At 41.3% G+C, this 25349-nt stretch overlaps 1 protein-coding gene across 1 annotated transcript; it reads left to right on the forward strand.

Moving 5' to 3' along the window:
- The first annotated feature begins 4262 nt into the window (after positions 1–4262).
- On the forward strand, positions 4263–24332 carry LOC105034928 (uncharacterized). The gene is given in 12 exon segments (XM_010910267.4): positions 4263–4742; positions 4855–5171; positions 5301–5519; positions 8333–8605; positions 8721–8888; positions 22584–22732; positions 22735–22785; positions 22788–23029; positions 23157–23412; positions 23415–23445; positions 23559–23787; positions 24030–24332. Coding segments are annotated over 12 exon segments (2592 nt in total). The 5' UTR covers positions 4263–4301; the 3' UTR covers positions 24246–24332.
- The last annotated feature ends 1017 nt before the right edge of the window (positions 24333–25349 follow it).

The raw sequence follows: 25349 nt of genomic DNA on the forward strand, positions 1-25349 counted from the left end.
AACTCAGGCCGACGTAGTAAAGCAATGTTTGAGGTAGTTCATTCTGATGTATGGAGACCCTGTGGGACCACTGCTATTTCTAATCATCGGTGGTTCGTCATTTTTATTGATTGTTTTAGTCGTTGCACTTGGGTTTATCTATTAAAAATAAAAATGAAGTATTTCAGTCATTTAGAGATTTTCATAAAATGATTGGTACTCAATATGGAGCAACTCTTAAGATTTTTCGCTCTGATAATGGGACAGAATATCTTAATAAAGAATTTGAGAAGTATATACATAATAATGGAATTATACATCAAACGACGTGTGTTGACATACCGGCTCAAAATGGAGTTGCTGAAAGAAAGAATAGACACCTTCTTGAAGTGACAAGATGTTTGATGTTTTCTATGAATGTTCCTAAGTTCTTATGGGGAGAAGCAGTGTTAACTGCAGCATATCTGATTAACCGAATGCCACTTCGAACTTTGGACTACAAGACTCCTCTTGAATGCCTGCAAGGAACTAATTCTTTTATAATTCCCCCCAAGGTATTTGGTTGTGTTTGTTTTGTTCGGGATCATCGACCTTCGGTTGGCAAGCTTGACGCTCGTGCCTCAAGTGCATTTTTGTAGGATATTCAGCTACTCAAAAAGGATACAAATGTTGGTGTCCGACTGAGCGGAAGATGTTTATCAGCATTGATGTAACATTTTGAAAGTCTGAACCATTCTATATATCTTCTGTGTCCTCTTCCTCTTCCGTTATCTCTGGAACTGGTCGAGAGGGGGAGTCCTCTGGAGGGAGTCCTATTACTGTGGATGTTATTGTGGATGTTGGTACAAATGGTGCATCTGACACTCAAGGAGAAGCATCTGACACTCAAGGAGAAGCATCTGAAACTGCATCTGAGACTCTCCCACAGCTTGTTTTATCTGATTCATCTCCTCTCTCAGAGTCTATTACGCATTCTCCAGTCTCCAGGTCTTCCTCTCCTATCCCAACGATTTCATCTTCTACGACTAATGGTAATTCTCCTGTACCTCCCATCCATTTTACATTAGATAATGATGATCTAAGTATTCCTATTGCTTTACGGAAACCTACTCGTCATGCTGGTATTCCTACTCGACTTAAGGATGAAGTAGGGTACAAACATGACATCACTAACTTTGTATCCTATGAGTCTCTCTCTCCATCTTATCAGAGTTTTATAGCTTCTTTGTCCTCTGTCACCATACCCGAGAACTGGAAGGTTGCTAAGAAAAACCCCAAGTGGAAAGCCGCCATGCTTGAAGAAATGCAAGCACTAGAAAAAAATAATACATGGAAACTTGTACCTTTGCCAGCTGGTAAACAAACTGTGGGATGCAAATAGATTTTTACAGTTAAACAGACACCTGAGGGTACTGTTGAACGGTACAAAGCTCGCTTGGTAGCAAAAGGATAAACACAGATTTATGGCATCGGCTATGATGAAACTTTTGCACCTGTTGCAAAAATGAACTCGGTTAGAACCCTTATATCATGTGCTGCTAATTTCGGATGGGATCTGTTCCAGCTCGATGTAAAGAACGCTTTTCTTCATGGAGAACTTTAGGAGGAAGTATATATGGATGTTCCTCCAGGATTTGCTACTGCTCAAACAGTGGGCAAAGTATGCCAGTTACGACGATCTCTTTATGGTTTAAAGCAGTCACCTCGTGCTTGGTTCGATCGCTTTCGACAAGCAATCATTCAGATGGGGTATAAACAGAGCAATGTAGATCACACTCTTCTTTCGGCACAACAAGGGTAAGATTGCTGTTTGATTGTCTATGTTGATGATATTGTGGTCACAGGAGATAATTATGAGGAGATAGCTCATTTGAAGACTCAGCTGGCACAGACATTTGAGGTGAAGGATCTTGGACATCTTCGATATTTTCTTGGGATAGAAGTTGCTCGTTCTTCAAAAGAAATTTTTCTCTCCCAAAGAAAATATATTCTAGATCTTCTTATAGAAGTCGGTATGTTGGGATGTCGACCTATTGTTACTCCTATTGAACAAAATCATCGACTAGTAGCTGATACCGGTGTCCCTATTGATCGAGAACGTTATCAACAATTGGTAGGATGTTTGATTTATCTATCTCATACACGGCCTGATATTGCATTCGCCGTTAGTGTGGTAAGTCAGTTTATGCATGATCCACGTTCAGTTCATATGGATGCTGTGACACGGATACTTCGTTACCTCAAAAGCTGTCCTGGTCGTGGTTTACTTTATTCTAATCATGGCAACCTACGGGTGGAGTGTTATACAGATGTTGATTGGGCTGGATCACTTGATGACCGTCGCTCTACCTCAGGTTACTGTACTTTTGTTGGAGGTAATCTAGTCACTTGGCAAAGCAAGAAACAGAATGTAGTTGCTCGATCTACTGCTGAAGCAGAGTATCGAGCTATGGCACATGGCGTGTGTGAAATTTTATGGTTGCGGATCTTGTTATTGGATCTAGACATTTATCAGTCATCGCCCCTTATGCTATATTGTGACAACAAGGCAGCAATCAATATTGCTAATAATCCAGTATAGCATGATCGGACGAAGCACATCAAGATCGATCGACATTTTATCAAGGAAAAACTTGATGCCAGAATCATTTGTATGCCTTATGTGCGATCTGCTAGTCAACTAGCAGACATTTTGACCAAAGGTCTTAGTGTGCCTTCTTTTTTATTTATTCGTGACAAGATGGGTCTTTATCATATCTATAACCCATCTTGAGGGGGAGTGTTGAAATGAGCTGTAGATCCCTCTGATTAGAAATGCAATCATCTAATTAGAGGGAAATATGTTTGTATAATTTCTAAATTGAATCCCTCTGATTAGGAATGCAATCGTCTAATTAGAGAAAAATATATTTGTATAATTTTTAAATTGAATCCCTCTGATTAGGAATGCAATCGTCTAATTAGAGAAAAATATATTTGTATAATTCCTAAATTGAGCTCATAAAAATTAATAAAAAGGACCCGTTTGGTCCTAGAGAAGTATCCCTTCTTCCTCTGAAATCTTCGTCTTCACCCTTTTTTCTATTCTTCTTCTGTTTATACTTCTGTTTGTCAACACTTATTTTCGAAGGATCCTTTGTAAACCATTTTTGTTTACCTTGCAACTCTCCTAAGGTTGCTGTTGTCCAGAATACGACGTAGGGGTGGCAATTTACTCCCCCTCCCCATCTCGACTCTAATAAAATGGGTTGTACTCAACCTGCATCCGGGAGAGATGTTGGCAATGATAAAACCCATCTTCAAATCCGATCCAAATATATATATAGCTTTTCACAAATTCCTTCCTCACCATTTCCTTATTTATTTTAATCGTGAGAAAGATAGAACATATGAAGAGATATATCATGAGATGTTGGAACATGCGAAGAGATATGCCATGATGCTTAGTTATTCATTATTTAGTTTATTGCTTTCTTAATTTAAGGGGTATTGACTTCTTTTTAAAAAATAATATTTTTTTTATTATATTTTTATTTTAGTTTGTTATATTTTAATTTTTAGCTTCGGCTCTCATTTTAATATTATGCAAAGCACAAATTTTATTTGTTATATTTTTTTATTTGTTTGCTTCTCATCTCTATCTTGTCTTAAGATGAGTATTGAGCGGATATAAATAATAGCCAATTTTCTGTTTCCATCCCTGAATATAAACCCTAAACATAAGAAAGATTAGTGGATCATTATTACATCTAAAAAAATAACTTTTTTTTAAAGTAAAAATGGAGCGTTCATACAACACGAGAATAAATACAATCCATAAAATCAAAAAAAAGAATATTAATAAAAGCCGACGGCAATATATCAAAACTCGACCAACTAGCCTCTTCTGAGTGAATAGCAAAAAAATCGCCATCCAATCCACAGCATATTCGCTTCGTGATAGACATGTCTAACATCGACAGACACACCGAGCTAATAGATATCAGATATTGCAGACAAGAGGGCTGAAGATAATGGTTCTCCCTTGATAGTGAATCCAGCTCACCATTGTGGTTGAGTCCTCCTCGACCACTAGCCGATCCATCCGAAGAATACACCTCGCATAGGAGATGTCCTCTCAAGTTGCACGTAACTCCACACTAGGAATAGTAGATCCAAACAGATAGATTTAGTCATTGATATATATATATATATATATATATATATATATATATATAAATGCTATAGCTATACATACATACATACATATAATCCGTAAGTGTACATATAAATACCCACGAAAACATCCAGGCAACCTCTCCATTTATTCGTAGTACCGTCTCATGGCTCAACTAATCCATTTATTTCTTCTCCTCCTAGTATCCTCCTCCCACTACCACTCATCAGAGGAAGCAGCTAATCACCATAACATCATCGACTACGGCGCTAAACCAGATGGCGAGACGGATTCGACCAAATCATTCCTTGGTGCATGGGACGCCGCCTGCGGCTCGCCGGGACCTGCGACCATCCTGGTGCCCGCCGGCTTCTTCATGGTGGATCACGTCACTTTCTACGGTCCCTGCAAGAGCAGCTACATCACTGTCCAGATCGACGGCACCCTTGTTGCACCAACCGATTACGCCAACTTTGGAAAGACCAAGCAATGGATGATGTTTAATGGAGTCCAGGGTCTCTCTGTGTCCGGCGGGACCATCGATGGCCGGGGCAAGTCTCTCTGGGCCTGCAAGAATTCCGACGGGGACTGCCCCGACGGTTCAACCGTACGTTTCCTCGGGCGGTCCTTCATTTGATCCTTATTTCTTTCCTATTGTAATTTATTCTCCGTCTTAACTCATATGATAACGTAATTCGTCATTTAATTTCTTCATGCAGTCGTTAACGTTCCGGAAGTCAAAGAACGTAACGATCAGTGGGTTGAGGTCGATGAACAGCGAGATCGAAGACTGCGAGGGGGTGACGGTGCAAGGCGTCAAGATCGAGGCTCCGGAGGACAGCCCTCGCACCGACGGCATCCACGTCCACAAGTCCACCGGCATGGCGATTATCCGGTCCGATATCGGGACCGGCGATGATTGCGTCTCGGTCGGCCCCGACACGACAGGCCTGTGGATCGAGCAGGTCACCTGCGGGCCCGGCCACAGCATAAGGTTCCCGCGAAAGATACACGCACGTACGTTTGCATGGTGCGGGTAAACCATTGCATGTCGTGTATGTGAGTAGGATCAACAAAATTAACTGTGTTTGACACGTGTGGGAGTCTTTTGGATGTTGTTTAGTGCCTGCGTGTGATTGCTGGTCCGTGGCTTGCGGCATGGCAGCCTGGGGAAGGAGCATGAGGAGAAGGGGGTGGAGGACGTGGCGGTGAAGATGGCGGTGTTGACCGAGACGACGAACGGGATGCGGATAAAGACGTGGGGCAGGCCGAGCACGGCATTCGTCAACAATGTGTCGTTCCAAAACGTCACAATGCAAAATGTCAAACGTCCCATCAATTTGATCAAAATTACTGTCCCCACCACGAGGGATGCCCTGGCAAGGTAATTCAACTCATTCCAGGGGCGGGGGTAACATATCTCGTTAAATTTTGCACCATAGAGGCCATGTGACCTTGAATGCAGGACTAGCATGCAGTGAATTCTACTTAAATAATGATAAAAAAAATAATTAATAAAATATATTAATAATAAATAATTATATATATATATTAAAAAAATTATTTTGATCATTTAATCAGAGAGAACAGAAAAGAAAGGATGCTATCAGTGATGATGAGTAGAATCGGCCTTGATATTTTTTAGATATGAGATCAAATAAAAAAATAAGATCTTCTCAATTAAAAATTAATATATTTTAAATATTAATTATTATTAAAAAATTAATCTATGTGCAATAATTTTTTATAGATATGTTCGTTAAGCAGCATATAAAATTCATCATTAATCTATTTAATTATTTTTTTATTATAATATTATAAAAAAATATTTTTGTATCTCACTGAAACATTAATGCAGGTCTGGGACCTAGGGCGATCACCCAATTCGACCTATCCCAGGGTCGTTCCTGAAGACGAGGAGGTATGACTGCTGTAGCTTCAGTATTTTATTTTGAAAAAAATAAAATAAAATTCAATCAAAGATTAGGATGGCCAAATTAGGGTCATTATCTTAGATACAACCGAGAATGATGATTTTAAAGGGGTTTGGATGGACGGATATCAAAGGTTGAAAGCTATTGCTCTTTAGCATATAATTAATGGCTAACGTACCTTCAAGGAAGAAAAAATAATGGCTAACCTCATGTCCCTAGCACAAGCTATGGTAAGTATGATATTATCTGTAGTTAATAGAATTAGACAAAATAAAATTGTGAGAATGACATGTTATTTGAGATTGGACACATGTTTATGATGATTAGGTAAGTCTTTGAGCTTTGCTGCCCATGACTTGCTAAATCTAGGACTTGCTTTAGATGATCTAAATCAACAATGTTTGGGTAGAGCACAAACTTAGAAAACCTACTTCCAGTTGGTTGTGGGCTGAAGTAGCCTCACAGTCCGATAGTTAATATACGTCACAAATTTTATCAAGAAGAAAAATTTTGGTGGCTGATAATTTAACATAATATCCATACAGTATCATAGAATTTTTTTTCTTTTTCGAGAACCGTGCTAACGGAAGCTCCATACTTCTATACATTTTATTCCTCTGTTTTTGGGGGTTTGGGTTCCTTCTCCATCACCATTTCGGTATGATTCGAGCATGAGAAAACCCAAGCATTTATAGGGACCAGCCTGTTGGGAGATGGCATGGTCTGCAACATGAGTAAGAGTTATGGAGAGAAATCCATTTTTGTGTCTTTCTCTCCAACCTTCTATTATCTTTAGACTTTTCTATTTATTGAATCCGATTATTTTGTCACAAATTGCAAGGCATAGTAACAAAAGTACATTTTCTAAACTTCATTATATTTTTTTTTTTGATACAAAAAGCTTCACTATGTTTATTGAGACTTGGCATGCACTGCAAGTACTGTACAAGTGATTGAGACTATGGATAGCTCCAAGTTTTTTTTTTTTCCTCTCATAGTTGAAGTAGAGCAAGTTCGCAATATATTTATCCTATTTGATAATTCTAAGATTTTGCATATCAAATAACTATACTGTGCCACTGAGTCTTAATTTGATAATTTTATGACTCAAGTGATCATAAATAACTCGATGGCACAACAAAATCAGAGGCTGTGCCATCAGCATGACTACAAGAAGATTTTGCTTGCTGGTCTCCATAGATGAGCTTGATGTCTTGCAGCTCAATTTACTGCATGGATTGCTTTCACTGCAGTCAAAGTTCATGACCACTTGTGATGCAGATGAATTCTATCGAAAACAAAAGAAAATGAAAGCTCAAAAATTCATAGCAAAAAAATTTTTCAATTTTAATTGAAAAATTATTTTTACAAGTTCCAGCATCTAGCTCTCGTTATAGTCTACTCAATCTTGGTCAATGACCCATCACGCCCTACGGTCCAATGCATGATGAGTAGCCTTGTAAGCTAAGCTGAAGCCCAATCATGAAATGATGGACAACAGCACAACCAAAGTACAAAATTGGGTTTTACTGACTTGGCCAGTGCTTTACTCTGTCTTCAGTGCTGGTTTTATCTACTTCAGGAGAGGCCTCAGACTCAACTCATGGATATGAGCGGTGAGTTGGTTTTAAGCCCAAAAGATGACATAGGTTGCCACTGACTCGCATGGGCTTGGATTGTATCTTTCGCATGAAAGAACTGCTAGATCTCGAAGCAATCCGATCTTCTTTATTCAATTATTGATATAGATCTTGAAGCGACCATTGTGCAATCCAACGATGGCTTCATGCATAAAGAAAGTAATGCTACATGACCAAATCTGGTGGGGACTGCCATCGTACATGAAATTGGTGCAATTCACCGGTTGGGTCTTGGTGCGAAGCACCATCACTTTTATGACATCTGGCCTTGAAACAAATACTCAAGACCAAGGTTGGTCCCAAAGAATTTTTGACGCAGGAATTCCTCGTACAAGTATGCATAGTGATCTTTTCTCCGTTTCACTAATTCATGTGAATCACACCTGCCCAACCTCAGCATCGCATCAACTTTTTCATGCCGTGCAAAATATTTTTCAGGATTAGTTTCGACTGGTGTCCTAATCAACGTAAAAGAAAACCGTTATCCTATCACGTATTTTTTTATTCACGTTATTCTCGCACATGAATAGTGGAAGACGAAGGATGGTGGGATAGGTTAGCCGCCCCACCCCAATATGACGCATTTCTCCCTGCAAATGAACTTAATTTCATTACCTGGTCAGGGCATCCACTCTGGCCGGGCCAGTAACTCTGGTCAATGATTATGGGATTTTGGACATTTTGCATCGTAGCGTGTTCGAACACCACACCCTTCACGAACCCTTCGCTCGGCTTTCCCCACGCCTTTTTCCGCAGCCCGTTCTGCGTTCCCGTGAACACCGTCGTCTTCACCGTCACGTTCTCCACCCCCTCCTCGTCGTACTCCTTCCCCAGGCTCCCAATGCTGCCAGCCACCAACATCGCACGTGTCAGACTTCCACACGTGTAGAACAAAAGTAAATTCTATGATCCTACTTACCTGCATGCATGACATGCAAAAGGTGCATGTGCGTGCCCCATGCAACATGTAATGCAACACATACATGTTCCCTTACATGATGCCATGGCCAGGACCGCAGGTGACCTGCTCGATCCATATGTTCGTCGTGCCGGGGCCGATCGAGATGCAGTCATCGCCGGTCTTGATGCCGGCCCCAGTAATTGTGACGTCGGTGGATCCCTGGACATGGATGCCGTCGGTATTTGGACTGTTTTCCGGAGCGATGGTCTTGACACCTTGTACCATCACTCTCTGACAGTCATCGATCACAATGTGGAACATCTCGCTGTTGATCGACGACAGCCCACTTATCATGATGTTCTTCAAGCCATGGAAGGCTAACGACTGCATGAAGAAATGATGAATTAAAGTTATCGCATAATTAAGTTAAAACATTGATGCGAAGATGGCAAGAACAAAAGAAAAAGGTCATTCCACGACGCTAGCGTGGGAATAATCATTCAAAATACTTAAAATTTACTATCGTTACTTATATGATTTTAAGATGATTTTATAAAAAAATAAAATAATAAAATAAAAAAAAAAATTGAGAAGATATTATCTGAATCAAAACACCATCCTAAAATGCGATTCAACCTGATCATCCTCTGACGAAAACAATTGTTGGAGAGGCAAATGCAATATATTTTTTTCAGATGTTCAATTAGAAAAAAAAATAAAAAAAAGAAAAACTATGAATTTTAAAATAGCTAGATGCAGAGTCTATAGATACTGTCCGAATTATCAAAGAGGTGTCGTAGTTCCAAAGAGATAAATATTTTAAAAATAATATATTTTTTTGAAAACTAATGTTTTCTGAATAGTCATCCCTTCGGAATGGAGTGTTAAATAAAAAAATTAATTTTTAAATAACTAAAATTTAGAAATATATATATATATATAACTCCAACAGCTAGTACTGACCGTTGCACCATCTGGGCAGTCCACACCACCAGCCTTGCAGGCCCAGAGAAACTTTCCGCGGCCATCGATGGTCCCGCCATACGCCGAGACACCCTCAACTTTCTCAAACGCCATCCACTCCCCAGCCTTTGCAAGATGGTGCAACGATGGTCCCGTCGATCTGGATGGTGATCTTGCTGCTCTTACAGGGACCACTGAAGGTGATGGGACCCACTAAGAAGAAGCCATCAGGTATGTGGATGGTTGCAGCCTCCGGCGAGCCACAGGCGGCATCCCATGCCCTAAGGAACGGCTTGTTGAACGTATATAAGTGGGTGATTCAAAGTGTACTAAAATTTAGGAACGTGGTCTTTATGCATATCTTCCATGATCTACTTAGTTACTTAGTTGAGTTAGTAGCTGATACGTGACCGAGTGTGAAGGCCCATGACTTGTAGTGGGGTGTTAGTTAGTAATGGATGGGAACGTCTGTTACCATGAATGTCTATAAAAAAAAAGTACTGTATTGAAGTCTTTGACAAGGCATTAATGAAGTTTTTGTTCTACAAAAACTGTGTTAACTCCGATTCATTGCTTGTGTAGTGTTCTCATCGCAATGAACTAATTCCACCCTCCTCTTCCTTTTTGTTTTTTTTCCCGATATTTTTGGTATCAGAGCAGCCAGGTTCTGATTACGTGTGGGCAAAGAAAAGATAAGTGATTGGAGTTGTTGCAGCTTGAAGACTTGTAAGTCAAATTCATGGCTAATATTGTTGTGAGGAGGTAAGCTGTTGGGTAGCAACATGGCAGCCTTTGGAAGTTCCGTAAGTATTTCTCAACTCTCAATTCCTATCTTTAAAGGTGAATGTTAGGAATTTTAGAACATTAAAATGAAGACTTTATTTCTATCACAAGACCTTTAGGATTTGGTTGAGAATGGATATGCTGATCCAGATGAAGAAGCAAAGTTAAGAGAAAACAGAAAGAAGGATTTCAAGGCACTGTTTTTCATTCAACAAGCAGTTCATGAGTCCATCTTCTCAAGAATCGCTGCTGCAACTACTGTAAAAGAAGCTTGGACAATATTGCTAAAAGAGTTTTAGGGGTCGTCAAAGGTAATTATTGTGAAACTTCAGTCTCTTCGTCGGGATTTTGAAATTTTATTCATGAGAAACAATGAATCGCTGCAAGAATTTTTATCCAGAGTTACATCTATTGTTAGCCAAATGAAATCGTATGGTGAAAAAATTTCTAAAGAATTAGTAGTTGCAAAAGTTTTGAGAAGCTTAACTCCAAAATATGATCATATTGCTGCTGCTATTGAGAAATTTAAGGACTTATCTGTTTTTTCATTTAATGAATTAGAGGGTTCTTTGCAAGCTCATAATGCTAGAATGAACAGATCAACTGAGAAAGTCGAAGAGAAGGCATTTCAGTTGAAGGGGGAGACCTCTACACTCAAAGATAAATCCGATAGAGTCACAGGAAGAGGTCGTGGCCGAGGTGGATTCTGTGGCCGAGGTCGAAGTCAAGGCTGAGGCTGTGGGCAATTTGATGATCACCGACAATCATCCAATGAGTATCGAGACAACCGGAATAGAATCCAATGCCATCATTGCAAGAAATTTGGGCATGTAGAGGCAAATTGTTGGAACAAAGAAAAGTATGTCAGTTATGCAGAAGAAAAAGAAGAAGAAAGTAAGTTATTCATGGCTTGTTATCATATTAATGATGAATTAAATGAGAAGTTGAGGTTTGAAGATGGTACAAAAATGATAAATGCAAATTTGTTTAGAAGTTTGGTTGGTGGCCTGATTTATTTGATACATACTGGATCGGATATCGCATTTTCTATTGGTGTTGTTTCCAGATTTATGCATAATCCAACCAAGCATCATTTTGGAGCCGCTAAGTGAATATTATGCTACATCACCGGAACAATGAATTATGAAATTTGGTATTCACATATAACTAATTTTAACTTGTTTGGATTTTCAGACAGTAATTGGGCAAGTTCTGTAGATGATAGGAGGAGCACTTCTAGCAATATGTTTATTTTTGGATCGGGAGCTATTTTGTAGAATTCAAAGAAGCAAGCAATAACGGCCTTATCATCTTCTGAAATAGAGTATGTGGCTGAAGCATTTTCAGCTTGTCAAGCTTTATAGCTGAGAAGGCTATTTGAAGATCTTTGTCAATTTCAAAAAAGAACTACTAATATAATGTACGACAATCAAGCAGCAATAGCAATGACAAAGAATCCAAGTTTTCATGAAAGAACAAAGCACATCGACATTCGACATCATTTTATTCGTGACTTGGTAGCTAAAAGACTGGTAGAGTTGAAGTAATGTAATACACATGAACAAGTTGCAAATATTTTTACTAAGTCACTTCCTTATAACAAGCATTTCTACTTCAGATCACTCCTTGGTGTTTGCAACTTTGAATCAAGGGAGAGTGTTAAGCGTATGTAAGTGGGTGATTCAAAGTGCACTAAAATTATGAATGACTTGTAGTGGGGCATTAGTTAGTAATGGACGGAATGTCTGTTACCATGAATGTCTATAAAAAAAAAAAAGGTACTGTATTGAAGTCTTTGACAAGGCATTAATGAAGTTTTCGTTCTACAAAAATTGTGTTAATTCTGGTTCATTGCTTGTGCAGTGTTGTCATCGCAGAGAACTAATTCCACCCTCCTCTTTCTTTTTGTTTTTTTCCTAACACGACTTGCTCGAATCCATCTCACCATCCGGTCTAGCGCCGAAGTCTGTGACGTCGTAGACTGCATTTACTGATGAGAACAACTGGATGAAGAGGAGTATCACAACAAGAAGCAAAGAATTGATGATGAGTTTCGCCATGAGAAGGACTCCAGTATATGATCAGTCTATGAAGGAAGTTATTAGACTGAGGGAGTAGAGAGATGTTTGAAGGGAGATGGATGGTGTCTTGTTGCTTGGTGGATGTTTATATGTAGAATATCTTGGGAGGTTTTTGTGGCTGCGAGAAGAAGCAAGCATCCCCGAGATTTAAGACATGGAGAAGTGGGAAAATCCCTTCTTTATTCCACAGTTTTTGTAGAATAATGGAACTCAACCAGTCCTTGAAGTCCCATGAAGGAAACGGAACGCAATTGTATAGTGATAAAAAGAGTTCTGAAGGCACGGGTGTTGGATGGATGTCTGGCCAGGATACCACCTCCCAAGATCCTTTCAGTACCACGCGATGCAGCAGGAAGAAAGAAAAAACAAAACAAAAAGAAAAACAATCAAAATACGTGGATCAGTCACAAAAGAGCTCGCCTCCACGGGGCATGCAAACTTCACTATGAAAAAGAAATTTTACAAGAGGAGACCTCACCCTCAACCCTTGTATACCCAATTCTCTCTCACCTGAAGTTCTCCTCACAAAAGCTCTCTCTCTCTTGGAGACCACCTGAACCCCTGAAGAGCCTGGCGACCGCTGTCAAGGAGCCTCCTGCTCCTTCTCTCACAGCGCTCTCGTCTCTCTCTCTTCTCGGATTCGTACGGCGCGAGAAAACCAACCACCTCCCCTCTCTGTTATCGATCAGCCCTATTTAAAGGGTTAAACAAGGTTTAAAACTTAATTAGAGAAGGATTAGGAGTCATAAACAAAGCCAGATAGCCCCTGGACCGTCGGATCAAGATCGGGAGCCACCCACGCTCTCAGATCGCGCTCCGATCCACGGAATAGTGCCGTGGACCGCGAGAAATGCGTGGGAAACGCCCACGCGGTTACAGGCCCAGCTGTGGACCGCCCGGTCCATGGTGGACCAGGGCAAAGGGGCCGCGGCCTGGGTCGCGCGTCCCGCGTGGGCCTGGGTCGCACGTCCCGCATGGGCATGGGTCGCGTGTCCCGCACAGGTCTGGGTCGCGCGTCCCGCGCACCGCCGCCTGCGGCGGCGCCGCTGCTGCCCGCCGCCGGTCGCCGGCGGTCCTCCACCACCTCGATTCTCGTGCTGACTTCAAAAGCTCGTATCTCTTCCATCCGAGCTCCGTTTCAGGTGATCTTGGTCTCGTTGGACTTCATTTTTCGCTGCGAACCTCGCTGTGGCTCAATGTGGGTTGAATCTCGAGACGTCAAATCCTAACAATCTCCACCTCGACTCGATATTCGGTCTCCTCCAAACTCCGAGAGCTTCTGGATCTCCTCGCCCCCATGTCCTGGGGCAATCGCCTGCTGATCATGGATGGGCAAATATGGGAGTCGAGCCAGACTGCTCGATCCCATCTCCGTCATATGCTGTGCTCCTCCTGACCTGAGACCTGCTCGGGGCATCGTCCTGCGGCAATAGGAATCTCACCTTGCGACGTCGCCTCTCGTCCTCCCGAGTCTCCTGTTTCGTGCCCGATCCGCCTCCTGGAGCTCCACCTCGCTCTGGGCTCCACCTGGCTCCTGAAGCTCCACCTCGCACTGGGCTCCCTGCCAGGTAATAATGTTCTCTGCTCCCCTTCTTCCCCTCCTGCACAATCCTATCACCGCGTAGCACCCTCAGGATTCCTCCACCAGCTACCGTCATGTAGCCTCTCGAATCCAGTCTGCTAAGTGAGATAAGATTCCACCTGAAATCGGGTATGTATCGGACCTCCCCCAATCTCCTCACTACACCGTCATGTGTCCTCCAGCTGACCATCCCAATGCCTCTGATCGCACAGCTCGATCCATCCGACAGATATACAATGCCCTCACTGTTCTCCAGGGAGTCAAACTGCTCCTCTCTGCAACACATATGATAGGGACATGCAGAATCTAATATCCACTGCTGGGAAGAAGTAGATACCTCGTCAGATATCTCCAGGACATCTCCATCTGAATCGCTGCCGACCGTCGCTACAGCAGCCAGCGTCCGATTTTTCAGTTGAGGGCAATCTCTGGCTAGATACCCCAACTCTTCACACCGGTAACACCTGATTTTGCTCAAGTCCCTCCTGGACTTAGACCGCCCTCGATGCGATCTCCTGTCGCTCCATCTACCGCCTCCTGCTCCTCCAGAAGCCACCAAAGCTGAGCTACCGCCACCTGAGCTCGAAGCTGGGTTCTCCCTCCTAAGAACCTCGTTCTGGAGTATCGCTGTGGTGACCTCATCCATCTTGATAGTGCTCTTCCCCACTAGAAGAGCAGTCACCAAGGACTCGTACGAAGGGGAAAGCGACGTCAGCAAAACCAACGCCCTGGTCTTCTCCTCAACGTTCTCGCCAACGCTGAGAAGGTCGGTGAGGATCTTCTGGAAGTGGCTGAGATGCTCCTGCACGCTCTGTCCCTCAGTCATCCGCAGTTGGTAAAACTGCCTCCAGAGGAAAAGAGTGTTGGTGAGAGACTTCGCCATGTACAACTCTTCGAGCTTCGACCACAGCACCGTAGGGGAAGTCTCGCTCAGCACATGGATCACCACCTCATCTGCCAGGTACATGCGGATGGTACTCACCGCCTGCATCTGTAACCGTTTCCAATCCCGCACCTCCATGGTGGTCGGCTTCTCATCGCACAAGAGAGCATCGATCAACCCCTGTTGGATGAGCACGTCTTTCACCCTTGCCTGCCATAAGGAGAAATTGCTCTTACCATCGAACTTGTTGATCTCCATCTTGATTGTTCCTGTTTTCTCCATCTTCAGTCTTGCTCACCACCACTGCAATCTGCATCCTTGTACCGCCTTGCTCTAATACCACTTGTTGGGTGGATATCTGACTAGGATACCACCTCTCAAGATCCTTTCAGTACCACGCGATGCAGCAGGAAGAAAGAAGAAACAAAACAAAAGGAAAAACAATCAAAATACGTGGATCAGCCACAAAAGGGCTCGCCTCCATGGGGCATGCAAACTTCACTATGAAAAAGAAATTTTACAAGAGGAGACCTCACTCTCAACCTTTGTACACCCAATTCTCTCTCACCTGAACTTCTCTTCACAAAAGCTCTTCCTCTCTTGGAGACCCCCTGAACCCCTGAAGAGCCTGGCGACCGCTGTCAAGGAGCCTCCTGCTCCTTCTCTCACAGCGCTCTCATCTCTCTCTCTCTTCTCGAATTCGTACGGCACGAGAAAACCAACCATCTTCCCTCTCTGTTACCGATCAGCCCTATTTAAAGGATTAAACAAGGTTTAAAACCTAATTAGAGAAGGATTAGGAGTCCTAAACAAAGCCAAATAGCCCCTGGACCGTCGGATCAAGACCGGGAGCCACCCACGCCCTCAGATCGCGCTCCGGTCTACGAAATAGTACCATGGACCATGAAAAATGCGTGGAAAATGCCCACGCGGTCCACAGGCCCTGCCGTGGACCGCCCGGTCCACGGTGGACCGGGGCAAAGGGGCTGCGGGCCTGGGTCGCGCGTCCCGAATGGGCCTGGGTCGCGCGTCCCGCACGGGCATGGGTCATGTGTCCCGCGCGCCGCCGCCTGCTGCCGCGCTGCTGCCGCCCGCCGCCGGTCGCCGGCGGTCCTCCACCGCCTCGATTCTCGTGCCAACTTCAAAAGCTCGTATCTCCTCCATCCGAGCTCCGTTTCAGGTGATCTTGGTCTCGTTGGACTCCGTTTTTCGCCGCGAACCTCGCTGTGGGCTCAATATGGGCTGAATCTTGAGGTGTCAAATCCTAACAACAGGACTGGGTTCTGGAAGCAAAAGGTTAATTCGTCCACACTGATACCTGCACTCTCTTCTTTTCTTGGTGGGTTTTGATGTCTTCATTCAATTCAGAAAGTAATGGATGGGGGTGTATGTGTTCACTTAATTTGGACATTCAGCACCCTCAACTTTATGCCTAACTACTCCAGTATAGTTTTCTATTCATTTGACTTGTAGCCGGGCATACAAATTAACACACAATGCGTACAAAGACCCGCATGGATGGTGTGGGTCTCTGTGGGTCCAGTTCTTGGGTGTGAAATATATTTTTACTGGTAATTTTGGAGACTGATGACTATGCTTTTTGTCAAAAAGAGCCCTAACGACTTTGTTTTTTCTTCCAACAGGTGGGACGGATCTAGAAAAACGGAGTAAATTTCGGAGAAGAAAGCGGAGTTAATTGGAATATAGGCGCATTTAATTAGGTGATCCGGGAGGAAATTTAAGGTCGTGACTCGTGGGGTTAAAGATATATACAACATGCACGTAGGTAAAGATTCTTCATGACCAACAGATCACTTATGCCATAGATTTGACATGAAGTATAGAAAGTCCGCATGAGGATTGACTATATCTGTGACACTTTTTTCCGAGTTGGTTGTTAGGTGCTCATGCTGGCATCATCATAGTGTAAACATCCTAACCATTTCTTCACAAAGACTAACGACGTCCGCAGCTCTTTTTGATAAACTTGACATTAGCACTAGCACGTCAAACGTTTCCTGTCTTTGAATGGAGGGCTTGTTTGATTCAAAGGAGGTGGAAACGAAGGGCAAAGTCATCACTGCTGTACGTTTGGTTCGGTTCCACTTTGTCACAAAAATCTTTGAATTAATGACTGCAGCATAGAGACAAGGGTATCCAACATCACTGAGTACTTGTATACGGTGAATCATACATTATTTCTTTAACTGAATGTTGGATGATCTCAACTGAATGTTGAGATGATCATCAACTGAATGTTGGATGATCTGATTCAATCTGATCTTAGCATGCACAACATAACGTGAGTCTTTATCCTATATATATTAATCAAAAACTTTTGTCCGGACTTTGGTGCTTGCGATCAAATGGCAAATTATATAAACCTTCTAGTGCTCATATATATATATATATATATATATATATATATATATATATATATATATATGTAACTATCGTACGAGGTTAAACTGCAATAAGATTAATGGTGTAACATACTAATTTTGAGAGAATCTACGGCAATAAACATATGCGAACTGCCGTGTCTTTGAACATCACTAACATCCAAGTTTCTACCTCGGCAAAAACCGAAGGAAAAACGGACCTGTATCTGTCGCAAAGTACAATACTTCATGTTTTTTTTATTCATGTCGTGTTCTGGTAACATGTCCAAAATTTCCACGCCGCTGCCCTGACGGCCAACGGTTTGGTCGTGTATGAGGATTGGAAGGCTTGTTTCAGAGATGCAAGGAGCCTTGTCTTGCGGTTCTTATATCTAAAGTAACGTGTGTGACAGAGATCAATCATCTCTCTTCGCTCCAAACAGAAAAATATTGAGAAATAATAATTTGAAATACGATAGGTCAAGAATTCATATGGTGCTTATATACCGTTGAGTCTATGCACGCATGCATCTAAAATACCTGACTTTTTAGATAGAATCTCTTACCTATTAAATCATTCCCACTTATACTAATTTGCCTCTTCCTAAAAGGTGTAAGGTCTCACCTATCTTAATCATTGCCACACCAAAATCAAGACTAGCTTCTCTCAGTCACGAGATATGCTTGATAGCATATTTGATACCAATCACCATTTCTAGTGTATTTCAAAATCATCAAACTTAATTACCATTTCTTTCATATTTTAAATTTGAATATGAAATTCATAATTTAAATCGACCAAATTTTTCATCTGTATTTTTATGCAAGCATTTGTTTATAAATAATACAGGATAGCAGTGACACTATGCAGTCATGATTCTCAATGTTTCTAAAATTTTCTTTTCTTTCTTCAAAATCTTCTTTCCTTTCTACAATACTAATCTAACTAGACTGCCATACATGTAAATAGCATGTCTTGCTCCCACTCTTTTGATCTCCATAATTATTCCTCATTTCGAACGTACTGGCAAATGAATAATAAGTGACAAACTAAAACCTACAGCAGATAAGTGCAACTAGGCAATCTTATAAACTCTAAACTTCAATTAGCAGTGCTCTCTGAATTATTGTAACAAGTTCATGAAGTTTGGCCGTATGTGCTGTACGTGCTTATCATGCATGTGGACGTCCCAATTAGGATGTCTCATCAATTACAACTACTTCCAACTTGCACTAAACTCCCAACGTAGTGCTGGCATTGCTTGCAAGCGGGATTCACGTCGGGCGAATTGCCCGGTACATGTCGGGCCACGTGAAACCATACATGATGATGCTAAGCTGACTTCACCGTGATGTTCCGGACAACGTAGCCACCAACAAAAGCCGCGAGGAGAGCTAAAAGCCCATGCATAGAAGCATCCTGCCCGAAAAAATGGGCATCCCTCGATTGGCGGATGCACTGCTCGCGATATCATGTGCAGCCACGCTGGTTTGCTGACTACTCAAAAGAGATGGATAAGACGTAGAAACAAGTTTCTGAGGTAGCCTAGTTATTTAGGCTATAGGCTTAGTTTGGCAGCAAAATAATGAGAGGCTCTCATATTTTATTACTGCAAAAGAAGAAATAAATGCTAATATGAGAGAGAGAGAGAGAGAGTCCAGGATCGATATTCCATGGCTTGTGTTCGCTGCGCATGAATAATTTTTTTGCCATGTGGTAAGAAGAAATTTTGGTGCAACATATGATTTTGTTGTCAAACGAAGAAATTTTGGTGCAACACATGACGTTATTATCAAACGAAGAAAAAAAAAATTTAGTGCAACACATGATTACTACTCTCGATATCTTGTGCAGCCACGCTTGTTTGCTTGCTGACTACTCAAAAAAGATGGATAAGACGTAGAAACAAGTTTCTAAGGTAGGTTAGTTATTTAGGCTATAGGCTTAGTTTGGCAGCAAAATAATGAGAGGCTCCCTCACATTTTATTACTGCAAAAGAAGAAATAAATGCTAATATTAGAGAGAGAGAGAGAGAGAGAGAGAGAGAGAGTGAGTCCAAGATCGATGCTCCATGGCTTGCGTTAGCTACACGTGAATAAATTTTTTGCCATGTGGTAAGAAGAAAATTTGGTGCAACATATGATTTTGTTATCAAACAAAGAAATTTTGGTGCAACACATGATTTTATTATCAAACGAAGAAAAAAAAAAAAGTGCAACACATGATTTTCTGGTCAAACATCACTGGATTGATTGGTAAGATTTTGATAGTACTCATCTCTTCAGGGAAAGACATTGCACAGAATGACACCAACAAAATTTTGATAATTATAATCAAATAAGCCTACATTTTTGAACCATAAACAAGATATTAATATGTGAATTGATTTTTAATACTATGATTAAGTGATTCCTCCATATTTATCTGATCATCTATGCGAGGATCAGAATCCTAAAGACGTTGTATAGGATGGACCGGAATAAGGTTGAGGGACAGAGATAACGAAGATAAGACTGAATTTGCTACTTTGTTATTTCCTCCCCTTTTTTTTTTTGATAAAAAAGGGATGTTCATACAATTCTGGTGTGAATACGTCCAAAAAAGTCAGAAAGTAAAATGTCCTTGAGGGGCCATGGGGCCAACTTCAAGTTCATCTACAAAATATCTCTATAGTGCTCCGTTACAAATGTTGCTATCCAGTTTGCTATAGTGTTCACCTCACAAAAGATGTGCCTAATGATTAGGGCAGTACACCGACTAAACAAAGTCACAATATCCTGAAGGAGGGGATGTCCAGCACCTCACCTCACACACCCCTGGAGCTAAGATACTACCATCACAGAGTCACCCTCTATGACTAGCTGATTAGGTCGCAGGATATGCCGTGCATAGGTAATCTCAACCCAAGTGATCATCAGAAACTTAGCACATGCATGGGACCGTGGGCTCAAAGATGTGGCTACTCCCGACTCCTACAAGTCCAGATCTAGATCCATGAACCACAAAACTGGCTCCTCCGCTCATCTCTGAAGCTACCATCAAAATTGACCTTGAGGTATACATTGGAGGCGAGGTTCCCATGCATGAGATAAACACCCATTGGATCGCTACATAAGCAAGGTGAGAGTCCCAAGTCTGTTGAGATCTGAAGATCACATTAATGAGTTCCGCTACCAGGGAAAGGGCTCGCTGCAGAATGAATATTGTTGGGCATCTCCTACAATCAAATATCAGATTCTTTTGAGATAGCCAAATATGATAAGCTCTATATGAAAAGTCATTAAATAAGTAATGCTAAGAATATATATGTATAATAACATATTTTATGAGATCGGTATGACTAAATCAAGCTCTATATAAAAATTAATAATTTAAAATTTAGTTCAATGCCATAATAGTAGTTCTAATTTTGTAAAATTCTATAAATTAAGATATTATTTACCGACATATTAGTTCAATGCCATAATAGTAGTTCTAATTTTTCATACTTCAAATAATATGTCGTAAAATATAAATTTATAGCGGTAATTATAATAAAGTTCATTAGAGGATTTTAGCAGCATTTTTATGAAAGATAGGCAAAAAAGAAGATTTTAGTGGTATATAATAAGAAAAACCTATAATTTGCCGTCAAAAATCATTTTTGTTGTAGTGCTCCTTGATTTTATTTCAGGGGAGGAGGAGCGAAGTGTTGGCTGTTGAGGACAACAACTATACTAAACACATATGGTGAAAACAATAGTCAAAGAGATCAAAGTTGTTCACTTGTTCTTACCAATCTTAGGACATTGTTTGAGTTTCAAAAGCTTTGAAACTTGGTTGAAGGAAATTCCTACTATCTAATAGCCTAGGGCTGATAATTTTTGATACGATCCGTTGATACGAACATGATATGATACGTACTTAAGCGGGTTCAAATTTAAAATAAATGAGTTCGGATTATAAATGGATCGATCCATTTATGATACGATAAATTCGTGTCTTAAGTGAGTTGACTCGCGTAACCCGTTTTGATACGTTTTGACTGGTTAAACTAAATAGATTAAAATAGGATAACGGGTTACATGATATGTTTAAACATGTTTAATACATTTACTTTAAGATTACTTGAGGGTAAATGAGAAAATCAGAAAAGTATAATTCTAACCTAAAACAAACAAAGATGGAATTCAGAGCTATGAATTAGCATAGCAGGCAACTAAATTATTTTAATTTATTTTAATTTTATTTTAATTTTTTGATTAAATTTTTATTATTTTAGTTAAATTTTGTAAATAAGTTAAATAGTTAAACGGATCGTTAATCTGCCATCATGATTATTAATCGTGTCAGATGGGTCGTATCGTGTCAATCTGTGTATATTCATGTCATGTTTGTATTTCATAGGTCGATCTGTTTAATTAAACAAATCGTATTTGGATTGAGCTAACCTGTGTTATACCTCCAGATTAATACGACTTGTTTACGACCCGTGAATATGAATTGTCAGCCCTATAATAGCCTATGTATGCTGATTTTTGTGATTACTGGGGCTTTGGGTGAACGGACCTGATGTTCACTTTTATTCTAGTCAACCAAAGCAAACTTGAGCCGGGTTTTGGATATATTTCTCCAAAGAATAAAATTATAAAAGAAACGAAAAGGAGAGGGGGAAAAGAGAGAACCTCTAGTTTCTCATTTGGGGAAAAGGAGAGGAGGAAAAGAGACGAAAAGGAGGGGGGAAAAGAGAAAACCCCTAGTTTCTCATTTGGGGCCTACCGCCTACGCCCCAATAACAGAAAAAGATAGAACTGAAAACGAAACTAGAGACGTGGGAACTGAATTGCAACCAATGCTGAAAAAAAAGACAGTTCGGTGGACAAGATTCTAGTTTCAGTTACTTGCAGGTCCTCCTCTCTAGCCTTATCATACAAACTTTTGAAAATATAGCCTTATCATAGAAACTTGCATTCGGTCCGCCTGAAGGACCCTGCATAACAACTCATAAAGACAACCGAGTCACCCTTTCAAGGGACCAAACGCAAGAATCAAGCCCCTCCTTCCCTACTAAACTTGGATAACAGAGCTTTAAATAACAAAAAACAACTTTCTCACTCCTCTCTCTCTCTCTATCTCTCTCTTATATTAGGGCAAAGCTTACTTCCTTTTCCAGCCACCAGAACAGAACCATCCACTGGTCCTATAAATACCAACTCCCCCAGAACACCTGGTCCATCCAAGTTCCTCCAAACCCCCTCATACCGACATCTCATAATTTCCTTCCTTTAAGACCTTCTATACTTTGATAAAAAACAAAAAGGAGTCCAATGACTCAAAACATGCACTCCTTGCTCCTCCTCCTCCTCCTACCAACTCTCATCCATTTCTCCTCATCAGTAAAAGCATCTTACGACGTTACTTCCTTTGGTGCCAAATCCGATGGTCGGACAGACTCCACCAAATCATTCATTAGGCATGGACCGCCGCCTGTCACTCAACAAACCCTGCAACCATCCATGTCCCCCTGGCTTTTTCCTGATAGGTCCGGTCACCTTCAATGGTCCCTGTAGGAGCACTAGGCTCACCATACAGATCGACGGAACCCTCGTCGCACCATCGAATTATGCTAATCTTCGCAAGCTTGAACAGTGGATTTTGTTCGATCATGTCAACGGCGTCTCGGTGTATGGTGGGACCATCGACGGCCATGGCTCCCCTTTATGGGCCTGCAAGGCTGCCGGACGGAACTGCCCTACCGGCGCAACGGTAGGTGGTAACACTATGAAATGACCCATTTACCCTCACAGCTTTTTTATTGTTGCCACTGACTGCTGTTCTACGTACATAGTAAATTGAGCTGACCATATGTTATGTTGTGCTCCTCTCCATGCAGTCGTTAGTGTTCAGGAACTCGAAGAACATCCTGATCAGTGGACTGACGTCGATCAATAGCGAGAGGTTCCACATCGTGTTCGATGGCTGCCAGGCGGTGACGGCGCAAGGGGTCAGGATCACGGCACCCGGCAGCAGCCCCAACACTGACGGCATCCACGTCCAGTCTTCCACCGACGTCACGATCACCGGAGCCGGCATCAAGACCGGTGACGACTGCATCTCGATCGGGCCTGGCACGACGAACCTATGGATCGAAAGGTCACTTGCGGACCTGGCCATGGCATAAGGTTAGGAAACGTTACACCAGCACCACATGGAACGTTAAATTTGAGTTTCACGCGTATAAGATGCTTACGTTGGAACACTCACACGTGTGATGTTGCATGTTGGTGGCTGGCAGCATTGGGAGCTTGGGGAAGCAGTATGAAGAGAAGGGGGTGGAGAACGTAACGGTGAAGACGGCGGTGTTCACGGGAACGGAGAACGGGCTGAGGATAAAGACGTGGGGGAGGCCGAGCGAGGGGTTCGTGAAGGGAGTGGTGTTCGAGCACGCCATGATGCAGAATGTCCGAAATCCCATCATCATCGACCAAAATTACTGCCCCGATGAGAAAAGATGCCCTGGCCAGGTAAAGAAATTAAATCCAAATCCAAGGGTATACAAAACTTGTCTCGTAATAACGGTTAACGTATAGAATAACGTATTCTATCATGTTCGGTATTCTCATGAACATAACGGTTTCTTTTGCTAGAGAACAAAAGTTTATGTGGGATTGCCACTTAGGCTAATTATCTTCCTTGTGAAACTTTAATTTCTGTATTGATAGATTTTTTGATGTTTATACTTTTTGTGTTCTCTCTTTATTTGTAGAATTCTGGAGTGAAGATTAGTCAGGTGAAATATATGGATGTCCAAGGGTCATCCGCATCGCAAGTGGGGATAAACTTTGATTGTAGTGCCAGCAATCCATGCAGCGGAATTGGGCTGCAAGACATAAAGCTTACCTACGGAAACAAGCCAGCAAAATCGTTTTGTGAGCATGTCCATGTTACTGCCTCTAGTTCTGTTGTGCCGAGTTGCTTCTGACTTTTCGAGTTGGAATAGTATGTAATCGTATGTATATCAGAGTATGTGTTGATGAAATGGTTGATGTAGGATTTGTAACTTTTCTTATCCTCCATGTCCAAGCGTTACTCTAGTAGACATGGACTGGAATAAATATTTAATGGATCGATATGTCTTTTTTATTGATAATAATTTCGGCCTTAACCAACGTTCTCATTCATGGTCCCAATTAACGACGCAATATTCGTCCAGTGCCCAAAAAGTCCTCAAGGGTGGGCGCAGCTTGGGTCTGAACCTTTTCCCAGGAATTACAAAGTCTCAAATTTCTAATAAGGCACGTTTTTAAGAAGTCAGATCAAAGCAATGGAGAACCTAAAAACGAGCCCCATCCATTGTTCTTTAAGAGAGACGAAAACTTAGTTCAAAATTTTGGCCTACACTCAAAAACAAGCCCTGCAAACCGAAAGAACGCAGTACCACGTGAAAGTCCTGTTAACTACTTACCATTTATTTTCGAAGGTTCCTTCGTAAGCCAGTTTTGTTTACCTCGCAACTCTCCTGAGGTTGCTGCTGTCCAGAATTCGACTAGGGTGGCAATTTGCTCCCAGCTTCATCTCGACTCTAATAGAATGGGTTTTAGTGCTCAACCTGCAGCGGATCCGGATAGACGTTGGAATGATAAAATCCATCTTCAAATCCTATCCGTGTGTGTATATATATATATATTATATTATATGTAGCTTTTCACAAATTCCTTCCTCACCATTTGCTTTATTTATTTTAATTGTGAGAAAGATTGAACGTACGAAGAGATATGCTATGATGGTTAGTTATTCATTATTTAGTTGATTCCTTTTTAATTTAAGGGATATTTGACTTTTTCTTAAAAAAATAATATTTCTGTTTGTTATGTTTTTTATTTTGGTTTGTTATATTTTGAGTTCTATCTTTGGCTTTTATTTTAATGTTATGTGAAGTACTAAATATTATTTTTATATTTTTTTATTTATTTGCTGCTTGGCTCCATTTTGTTTCAAGATGAGTACTGAATGGATATAGATAATGGCCTATCTAACATGTTGCCATCCCTAAATATAAAAAAGAGAGACCAGTGGATCATCATTA

The sequence above is a fragment of the Elaeis guineensis genome, chromosome 1 (genome assembly GCF_000442705.2).
Source record: "Elaeis guineensis isolate ETL-2024a chromosome 1, EG11, whole genome shotgun sequence".
Classification (NCBI taxonomy): Eukaryota; Viridiplantae; Streptophyta; class Magnoliopsida; order Arecales; family Arecaceae; genus Elaeis; species Elaeis guineensis.